At 39.0% G+C, this 11,338-nt stretch overlaps 2 protein-coding genes across 2 annotated transcripts; both read left to right on the plus strand.

Annotated features, from left to right (window-relative positions):
• The first annotated feature begins 760 nt into the window (after nt 1-760).
• LOC149409072 (uncharacterized) lies at nt 761-4,258 on the plus strand. Its single transcript, XM_089650191.1, has one exon. The coding sequence runs from the start codon at nt 3,320-3,322 to the stop codon at nt 4,256-4,258; it is 939 nt and encodes a 312-aa protein (XP_089506317.1). The 5' UTR covers nt 761-3,319.
• Nucleotides 4,259-4,754: 496 nt separating this feature from the next.
• On the plus strand, nt 4,755-6,137 carry LOC149409073 (uncharacterized). Its single transcript, XM_089650192.1, has one exon. It carries the CDS (start codon nt 4,755-4,757, stop codon nt 6,135-6,137), a length of 1,383 nt encoding a protein of 460 aa, XP_089506318.1.
• The last annotated feature ends 5,201 nt before the right edge of the window (nt 6,138-11,338 follow it).

Raw genomic sequence — 11,338 nt, forward strand, 5'->3', positions numbered from 1 at the left:
ATGAGTGTGACTGTCACCCCGTCATCCGTTCGGAAGTCCGGTGCCGGCCGCTTAGCCCCTGCCTCCGCTGCGCCCTTTGCCCTGCAATCTAGCAACGCCCGCGAACGAATCCACGAGCGAGCGGTCTTCTATTAAAAAATCATGCGATGGAGGCATGGAGGAATAATCAAGAAGGCGAGTATGCTTTGGAAGCTCTGCATCTCTACAGAAGTAAATAATCTTTTATATTGTGTAAGCAGGTGCATACTTACTTACAAAATTAAGTTTATATATATATTTTTTTTAATTCTAGGGGCGCCCGCCGGCGTCCCTTTGTAACTGGCGCCCCTAGGCACGTGCCTACTTTGCCTTAGGGTTAATCCGCCACTGGGTGTCGATACGTGTGCATCTCATATAACTCTATTACTCTATACAGAAATGCCAAAATTGTCTAATGGCATATTTATTAGCGCGCTGAATTTGGACGTTTCCGCTGAATGTGTAATTTATATCACCCAGAAGGGCGATTCTCGTTCTACTTAACGACACTAAAATCGTCCTTTCATTCAAATTAACGATTTTTCTCGGATTATTCGTATGAAGCGATTCCGGTTCTCTCGATGACAGATGGAATCCTTATGCTTGGTCCACACCGAGGCCAACCTTCCAACTTCAAACGTTTGGACGATCGTGTGGAGGGGTAGTTCGTGCGTTGGAAGTTCGGGTTGGAAGGTTGGTGTGTGAGTTGGCCTGGGATCGCCTTCGAGCTAGAACAACTAAGGCCAGGACACTGAATCAAGATGGCCGCCGCTAAAGGCTGATGAGCATGGATTAATAAATCTAATTAGATGCCAATTATGGTAAAATAGTGATCTGAAGAGAGATTATATTATACTAAATACACACTGAAGTGCAAAAAACATAGGTACATATACACTGGGAAAATTGTAGTGACGGGTAAAAAAGGAAAAGAAAAATTCTTAGTAAAAATCTTTAATTTCCTTTGTTAAAAATGCAACATTTCTAAGTACAGTACTTATAATAATTAGTAGTAAGTAGGTACTTATAATAATTATAAAAGGTATTAAAAAAAGAATTTTTTAGAAGTCTAAGAGCTAGTTGTTTTATAGAATTTAAACAATTCAGCAAATTTCAATGTATGTTTTCATGAAAGTTCTATTTAAATTCTGTTATTATATCAATATGGACAATTTGTTTCACATAACAGAACTTGAGTAGAACTTTGACAGAACTAACTTTGAAATTTGATGAATAGTTCATGTTCTGTGAAACAACTAGTCCTAAGAAATAAAGTAAATAGAAACAAAATGAATAATTGATAGCATTTAATAATGAAATTAGATTATAATGATATGTGTGGGAATATGTATAATATGAATGTTGTGTGTGTTGGTGGATATGGTAGACGCTGAGATTGTAGAGCAGTCTGCTGCAGCTGCTGGAGGCTGGCTGCTGGGGGCTGGCTGCTGTATGGCTGGCGGGTGCATCTGAAAATAATAACAACTAAAGTAGTACACATATAAGTAGTAGGGGTATATTGTTTTGACATGTTGAATGTTGATGAGGGAATGATGTGCTTGGATATATCAATCAGTCAAGAATATTTTTTTTTACTGTGTAGATTTTGCGACTTTTCACTACTTTTTTGGTGGTATCATTTCTTTTTTTAACATAATTATTTAACAACGAATTTTTAGATGATCTGATTAAATGGTGCAAAATAATATTTGATGAATGTCCAGCGGGACAATTAAAATCTGTTAGGAAAAAATCTCTATCGTTGATAGCATCAATTGTCAATTGTAATACTAATTCACGCTGGTTATTGTAATCTAAAAACATTTTTTCTAGTTTGGTTGATAAAAGCTTTTGAACGGTCACATAGTTATGAATGACGGCATTGACGATGTCAGGGTGAGGACATAATAAACCACCTCGATCCATATTCCTTATTAGAGAGTAACTACAATCACATTTTATCGACAGTGATGGAATTGGAACATGTTGTACATTGAAGTTTCTTTAAAACGGTTCGGGCACAATAACCTGCGAGATATGTAACAACAGGGAGACTGGCTTCTGCTTGCTGGAAATCTTTCTCACTAAATGTTTTATATAAACTGGTACAGGCCTGGGGTTCAGTTTCAAGTTCACAATCAATTATGTCAATCTGTATACGGCCATATGCAGACGAAGAAAACGTCAAAGCTAGCAGATCTTGTATCCTCAACTTTGACTCCACTTCAAATATTTGTCTGATTGATATTAAATATTGTGAACCCGCCATAGTTCTATACTTACCAAACCTAGCTTCTAATGCATCTGTTTGAATTTTGCCCGGAAGAAAATATTTAAACTTTAAAGTATTTATACAATATTCAGCCATTTCTAAAAGACCACGGGTTGTATGTGTAATAGCTAAGTGAGTTTCTCTTGTCAATGAATTAAAATGATTATTTGAAGCTTTCCATGAATCTAACCATTTAATAATTTTTTCTAAAAATGCTACATTTTCTTCACCAGGTTTAAGAGAAAGTGGTTGTTGAAGGGGATTTCTAAATCGTATTCCCTTGAATGGAGTTATTACATTGACAATATCCCACCACGTGCGAATTAAATATATGAAATCAGCAGTTTTTGCATAATGGGGAATATTATGTCGCTCACCTAGAATCATCAATGCCTGTTGAACAAATTCATTAAACACATTATGTGTGTCGTTGCTTATCCAGAATATATAATGTGAGATATCGCGCTTATTTCTCGCCAGCGCCGTCGCATCTGCTGCCGTAATCTTGAATTTCCCGCCTTTCTTTTTGTAACACCCTTCAGTTGTCTATTGTCACCTTAGCAGTTGGCGTCCTGAGACGCCATCTTGATTCAATTTTGGCGTTTTTTCACCCACGCCGGTCGTGTAATTTTCGTTTGGGATTGTTTTAACGAAAAGAATATCTGTTGCTACCCGCAAATTGTCGTAATTTTTTATGAAAATTAGTGCTAAGTGATAGTGCGAACATTTTTGACAGTTATTAGCGTCTTCATTTTGTGCACGGGGTTAAAATGGCCTCAGACAAGGACCATGTAGAAGATGACGTAACCTCTAAACGACGTGATCGAAAGAGGCGACGCCGTTCAATATCAACAAGTTCGTCAAGCTCGCAATCTAGCGGTTCGGCGTCGCAAAATAGTAGGCGACGCAGGCGCACAAAGAGACGTAAGCGGAATGACAGACATCTGCTCAAAAGATTAGCATGTCAAGTCAAGACCCTGCAAGATTTTGTCATGGACAGGTCAAGTCAAGACCCTGCAAGATTTTGTCATGGACAGGTCAACGCAGGAAGCCACTGTCAGCACGCCAAGTATAGTGGCACCCTCGCATGCATCTGGGAGCGTTTGCTCGTTGTCGCCTGAAAGGCAGTATCAGATGCCGGGTCCCTCTACTGTTCTGAAGGAGTCTGCAGCGCCAAAACCTTCTGCAACACATCTGGGTTTGGTGGAGAATCTCCAACGCTTCAACTCGAGCGAGTGGGCCAATGTCCGCTACGCATCCACTTTAAAAGAATATGTAGCTGATCCAGGCTTCAAGGAGCTGGAGGTGAACTGCGAGGTGCTGGCATTTGACTCCGCCTCACCAATATTTCCGGCTATGGAAAAGATGCTAGCTGCGGTAACGTATGCCTCATTGAAGCAGAGAGAGTGCCTTCAACAGGCTCTCCAAAAACTCATTAAATGGGGAAGCAGTTCAGAAAGTTCTCTGTCAGGCGAGGCTTTAGAGGAACAACTGGACAGCCTGTTAGGAGAGGACTCCGAGTTTATAAAATGCTCTGACGATATCTTGCAGATAACCTGCGGAAAGCGAGCTGAAATCATTCAGCACAGAAGGGATAAGATTTTAAGCAGCTGTAAGACTGGAGTGGAACGGAAGCTATTCAGCAGAATTCCTCCTTCTTCCACTCATCTTTTTGGGGAAGAAGCACTGTCCGCACAGTTGCAGAAACTGGGTGGTATAACAAAGTGCTTTAGTCCAGTGCGCCTACCTCAGGGTAGCCACTCGGCGCACAACCGCCCTTCAACATCTAAGGAGGTTGTTGCCTTTCCCCCCAAGCAGACATCAAAGGAAAATATGGCATTTCCCTCGTTTCCCCGGCGGGCAGACCACGGGCGAGACCCCCAGTATTCCTCCCGAGCGAGGGGTAGGGGTAGGGAACAGAAGCGTGGCCCGAGGGGGCAGACCTCTCGTGGCCGCTTCAACAGATGACTATCAACCATTTCGGGCCGGTCAACTACAGGATTATTGGATAGAATGGCGGACCCTAGATGCCCCAGAGACCATCTTACGTATGATAAGGGGATACCGCATACCATTCATCCGAAAGCCCTTGTTGATAAGTCCAAGCCAAGCTCTCGCAAGGAGATTCAAAACAAAAGTAACCCCGGAAATGACACTCGAAATAAGAAAGATGATGAGAGACGGTACATTGGAAAGAGCTGGCGACAATGCCTCCTTCCTATCAACACTTTTTCTGGTTCAAAAGAGCGACGGCTCAAGAAGACCAATCTTCAATTTAAAAGCTCTCAATTTAGATGTAGCTTGGAAAAAGTTTTCTCTGATATCTCACCACAAGGTCCCACACTTTCTTCAAGCCAACGATTGGATGACAAAAATAGACCTCTCACAGGCCTACTTCCACATACCGGTCGCAAAAGCTCACCGTTGCTTTCTGAGATTGTATTACGGAGGCCTTCACTTACAGATGACATGCCTGCCTCAAGGCCTGAGCAGTGCACCACAGGCCTTTGCAGCCATCACAAATTGGATTGCAGAAATCCTGCGGAGACGGGGTATCAGGATCATTGTGTACCTAGACGACTTTCTCCTGGCTCATCAGACCAGAGAGGTCCTCCTCAGTCAAACACGAGAAGCTCTTCAATTATTGGAGCGGTTAGGTTGGTTGGTAAATTTCCAAAAGTGTGTCTGTCAGCCAGCACAGTCAGTGGAATATCTAGGAATTGTTTGGAACCCCCATCTGAATCAGAAGACCTTAACCGAATACAGACGACAAGGTCTTTGGAACTCACTTCAGAGCCTCGTGACAAAGGGAAGATGGACTCTGAAAGAAGCTCAGAGTATTTTAGGAAAGTTGAATTTTGCTACCTTTGTGGTCCCCAGAGGTCGACTCCATACTCGACTGATACAATTACAGTTGCAGTTAATGCTGAAGCTGACCCCTCAGCAGAAATCTCCGATAAAGAAGGAAGTCTTGTCGGAAATGAAATGGTGGATGAACAACTTAGATCATGTTTCAACTCTTCATGTTCCCAGCCCAACACATTTTCTGACCACAGATGCGGCGGATCACGGCTGGGGAGCCCTGATCGACGATGTACCTCTGTCGGGTTGTTGGACAGACAGTCAGAGGGGGGGACATTGCAACATGAAGGAGATGACAGCAATTTTAAATGCCTTAACATCTCTGACTCAGAATTTGAGAAGTTCTTCGTTACTCATTCAATCAGACAACAGGACAGTTGTAGCCTACTTGAGGAACGAGGGAGGCACCAAGTCAATGGGTCTCCTTCATCTGACATTTCAGATTCTCGCGCTTTTGGACAAGCACAGAATCTCTTTACAAGTGCAGTATTTGCCGGGACGCTACAATGGCCTCGCGGATCATCTATCCCGAGGGATGACGTTACCAGAATGGCACCTCCTACCCCCAGCGGTAGGAGCTGTCTTTCACAAGTGGGGCAGTCCAGTAGTGGATCTATTCGCTTCTTCGAGGGCTCACGTCGTGGATCAGTATGTCTCGATAGATCCCCACGACAAGAGAGCGATGTTTCACAATGCGTTCAGCAGGAGTTGGCATTTCCCCTTGGCATGGATCTTTCCTCCCCCCTGCTTAATGCCACGAGTGCTGGCACACCTGAACAAGTCGTCAGGGGTGTATCTGGTTGTAGCCCCAGATTGGCCAAAAGTGTTTTGGTTACCAGACCTAAAGAAAAGAGCCCTAGACCAACCTCACATAATACCCATGTTGGTCGACAACTTGATAGACTTATCGACAGGACTTCATCCTCAACAGGTCCAGAAGCTCCAACTACAGGTGTGGAAGATTGGGGGTGGAGTGAAGCATTGAACGATTGGTCACAGCAAGAGAAAGCTCTGTTGAATGCGGGTTGGCGCAAATCTACGCTTTCAACTTATCACATGGCATGGAAGAGCTGGAAGGAATGGTGCTCCATTAACAATACCTGTCCTAATAACCCTTCGGGATCTCAGCTGGCACGGTTTTTAGCATACCTAAGAGTGAAAAAAGGCTTGGCTCCCAGTACCATAGCGCTTCACAAGTCTGCAGTGTCGGTTTTGTGTGACCCCAATGGCGATTTGAGGACTAGTAATCATCCCTTGGTCAAGCGAGTGATGAGAGGTATAAGGAATTCTGTAAATGAGAAGCCTAGAGCATTTACTTGGGATCCAGGACTCTTGGTGTCTTGGCTTTGTAAAAATCCTCCAAAGGACCTGACTCTTTTCGAAGCATCTCGTAAATGTGCTGTTATTTTACTACTGGCGTCAGGAAGACGAGTACATGATCTGACCTTGCTACATACATCTCCTGATAATCTTGTTGACAATGATGATCACATTATATTATGGCCAATTTTTGGTTCTAAGACGGACACCTCTACACATAGACAGTCTGGTTGGAAGCTTTGCAAAGCAGAGGATCGTAATATAGATCCTATATTTTGGTTGAGAAAACTTATGTTCTTGAGTGAGAACAGGAGACATGAAGCTGGTGTTGAATGTCTGTTTATTTCCACACTGGGGCCTGCAAGACCAGCCTCAAGAACTGTTATTGGTGGATGGATTAAAACTATTTTGAAGGACGCTGGGATTGACGCCTCCCCTGGGAGTTTGAGATCAGCAGTAGCCTCAAGGAGTTGGCTGGAAGACTGCCCTATAGACACCATTTTGGAAAGAGGAAACTGGCGTTCAGAAAACACTTTCAAGAAATATTATAAAAAGCAAATCAGAGTTCTCAATGTTGAGGTGCTGAATCCCCCCATTCACTCTCAGTCTTTGACTAAGTTATTTCAAGCAATACAGTAATAGTCACAATTTTGGCTTTAGAATTGTCACCAAGCGATAACAAACACTTCTCACATTATATATTCTGGATAAGCAACGACACACATAATGATGGAGTTTTACCTACCATTAAAACTCTTATTATGTTGTCTTGCTTATCCAGAATATACTTAAGCTCTGCTTGGTGAGTCCAAATTGAATCAAGATGGCGTCTCAGGACGCCAACTGCTAAGGTGACAATAGACAACTGAAGGGTGTTACAAAAAGAAAGGCGGGAAATTCAAGATTACAGCAGCAGATGCGACGGCGCTGGCGAGAAATAAGCGCGATATCTCACATTATATATTCTGGATAAGCAAGACAACATAATAAGAGTTTTAATGGTAGGTAAAACTCCATCATTTTGAACAAGCTTCACGTTTTGTCTTTCAAAAGAACTTGGGCAAAGAGGAATTTCATCTATCATCAATGTTACATTCAAATCACTTTTCGTTAACAAACTAAATTTATGTTTAATAAATGACAAAAAATTACTGTCACTCTGTTCATTTAGCGGGTTTGTTTGAAACTTGGAGCAAACTCTTTTCAAAGTTCTAGGATGGGGAAACGTTAGATGATCTGAGCCTCGTAGGAATTTATATGAATGGGGTGAAATAGAATACAGAATGCTACTGAAGACTACAAAACATGGTGAATATCTTAAAGCCCCTGATTTTCGATTTAATAATTGTAACTGTTCTGTTAAAAATTGATTTTTTTTTTGCTTTTTGGTGTCATCTGCAAATAAGTTATCAATTTCACTTAGTAAATGGACCACAGTTTCTAATACAGTATCTATAGAATTGTCAGAAACATTTTTGAAGGACTGAATCGATAATAAAATAGCATTAAGTTCATTGTAATTGTTTATTTGCTGGGGAAATATTTTTTCACCTAATTGTGTTAATTCTATGCATTCAACAAATAAACTCAATTGTAAATTTATATCGACAACGGCAGATGCAATGACTTTTGGAAATGGAGTTGAGGCAAGATAAAAAAAAACTACGGAACTTTCTCTTTTCACAGTAATACAATCAGTTGGGAAGTTATTTTTGTCAATGCAACCTAAAAATTCATCAAAAGTTGAAAAATGGTTCAGAGATTCAAATACTGCATTAGAAACTATGCTCTTTTCTACTGCTATTTGTAAATTGAGAAGTTCTTTCCTGCTTTTCCTTGCGTCCACACTTTCTCGGGCTGATGTTGGAGTTGCCGACAGGTAGGCTGGACAATTTGGCAGAATTGATGGGACGGCTCCTGGAGCAAGTTTCACTCTCTTATAATTCATTATACATTGCTCTCCAGTTTCTATATTGGTGTGGACACTGGCTGAAATTATGTCTTCCTTTCTAAAATGCAGCTCGCAAACCTGAAAAGTTATTACTTTAATGTTAATTTGTGTTTAAATGTTTATTTATAAATGAACCTCATTCTTCCACCAGATGTCTTAAAAGATATATTAAATTACAGCAATTTTGGCAGCATACCATAAATGTCAATCTCTTTCTAAACTTCATCAATCAACATGCATTCAATTTTACTTGTACATATAATATAGGTACATTTTCACAATGCACGAGACAATTAATAGATTTTAATTACACATAGTACCCTTCTACAAAATAGTGTTAATTAGCCGTTCAATATGAGATATGCTGTCGAAGGCTTTTTGGAGATCAACAAAAATACCAACACATTTTAATGATTTGTCTAAAGCGTCTTGTACCATACAAGACGCTTTAGACAAATCATTAAAATGTGTTGGTATTTTTGTTGATCTCCAAAAAGCCTTCGACAGCATATCTCATGTCAAACTAATACAAAAATTAAAGATCGTAGGTTTTAATGACACAACATTAAGTTGGCTAAAAAGTTATCTTCACCAAAGAACACAAGTTGTAAAAATTAATCACGCATCTAGTCTACCACTCACAAGTGATTTTGGGATACCACAAGGTACTGTTTTGGGTCCTTTACTTTTTATCATGTACGTAAACGATATTTTCAAACAAAACCTCAGTGGAACAGTTATATCTTACGCAGATGATACAATTATCATAATTAAGGGTAATGACTGGAAAATTGTAAATGAAAATGCAAATAATGACATCCAAATCCTAAAAAACTGGTTCGATACAAATCTACTTACAATTAACGCAAAAAAAACAGTTTATATACCATTCACAATAAATAAATTCAAAACTAACCCCAACATTCATATAATAATACACAACAAAAAATGTAACAAAGATGTTTGTAATGAATCATGTACCATACTAAACCAAACAACTGAAATAAAATACCTCGGTGTAATTGTAGACCAACATATGAAATGGAACAGACACATATGTGAACTTGTTAAACGCATTAGAAAATGTATCTATATATTCATTAGATTAAGAAATGTTCTCAAGATAAACAACCTGAAAAAAGTCTATTACGCACTAGTCCAATCATTACTTCAGTATGGAATCATTGGGTGGGGAGGTGCATATGAAAAATTTTTAAGCTCTGTTAAAGTGGTAAAAAAACTAATTATCAAAGTAATTTTGAAAAAAAAACCAACTTTCTCTTCAGCATCATTGTTCAAAATTTTCGAAGTACCAAAAATTGAAGACCTCTATAAAAAAGATGCAATATTACAAATATATAAAGAAACTGTAGTAAAAAAACTTAAATTTAACTCATCCTTAAGGCATAATTTTAACATCCAAATTCCTCTATTTTCAACACAACAAATGCACAATAACTACATTTACAAAGGCATAATATATTTTAATAGTCTTCCCGAAGAAGTGAAAAAAATACCAGATTTTATTTTATTCAAAAAGAAGGTCAAATTTATCTTTAAAAAAAATTAATATCACCTATCAAATGTTATAACTTCAATTCATGTTTCAACCAAAATTAACGTCACAATCCTCTTTTAAGTTTATATTTATTGTACTGTAATAATGTTAATTACTGATATAAACATGAAATAATTGTCAAATAACTCCTACGCCAAGCTCAAGAGCTAGCACTCTTCATTGGAGTAGAAATTCAACAACATATGTTTTACACTATTACTTATTTTTAACTTATTTTATGTACAATGTAACAATGTTATAAGTTAAACAATAAAAAAAAAAAAAAATAAAAAAAATATTAAATATCTAGGCACTAGATTGAAACATTGCGATTTTTCATTTTGTTGTCTTTTATTACAGCAAAAAGCTGTAAAAACCGATATTACTATACGAAATTCGACAACAACGTTAATAAACACTTTTTAATATCAAAATAATATGAATACGATCTGTAAACATCACATTTGCCCATAGCAGTTGCACGTTTTTTATATACATTATTGAGGTTATGTACAAAATCGAATTGTCGATGTTATTGTAAGGAGCTGTTTTTGAAATAAAAATAAGCACATTTCACTTACCGTTGAATATTTCGTTGGAATAAAATCTCGATGAATAGCCTTAACCCATTTTTGACGTAAAATAACTTCATTTGGAAACTTGAAAGTGTGACGTTTTGGTTCGCTATCGTAATTTCCTTTGCAACGCGGAACAACGCACTTGTTAACCATTTTAAAAATTGAAAACACTTCTGTAGATAATAAATATATAAAGTCGCTAAAAGGTTTTAGCTTAACGCTTCTAATTTATAGTTTTTTTCGCTAAAATCAAGACGCACGCGCTGCGGTGTACGCATAAATAAACCAATCGGTGTACGCAATAATAGTACATAGACGTGGGTGAAGTGAGTCAAAATGTATGAATCTGACGCTGACGTTTCAAGCCGCCAACGTTCAGCCTCCTAGAAGATTAATTGCCGCCAGAGGCGCAAACTGAGTCTAGGCCTTAGTTGTTCTAGGAGGTTTTGCTTCGAGGCGATCGCTACGGCCAACTCTATGGCCAACCCGAACTTCCAACGCACGAACTACCCCTCCACACATCTTTGCAATCATAACAAAAGTGACATTTTCGTATAAGTGACGTTTACGTATTATCTTTTTCGCGCCAATCTGTTGACACATAATGGCAGAGTGGAGTAACGATTCAATATTGTTGTTTTTGGCTTAGGTACGGGTCAGTATGCAAGTACACAACATCATAACTGTGCCGCACCCACCTGTGTACAGGCGCTAATAGAGCTTGTTATAACTATACTTAAAGGGAAGTTAATAATTAATATTATTCAAGCTAAAGAAAA

The sequence above is a fragment of the Hesperophylax consimilis genome, unplaced genomic scaffold, assembly GCF_061612785.1.
Source record: "Hesperophylax consimilis isolate HC1 unplaced genomic scaffold, BYU_Hcon_1.0 scaffold_37, whole genome shotgun sequence".
In the NCBI taxonomy this organism is placed as follows: Eukaryota; Metazoa; Arthropoda; class Insecta; order Trichoptera; family Limnephilidae; genus Hesperophylax; species Hesperophylax consimilis.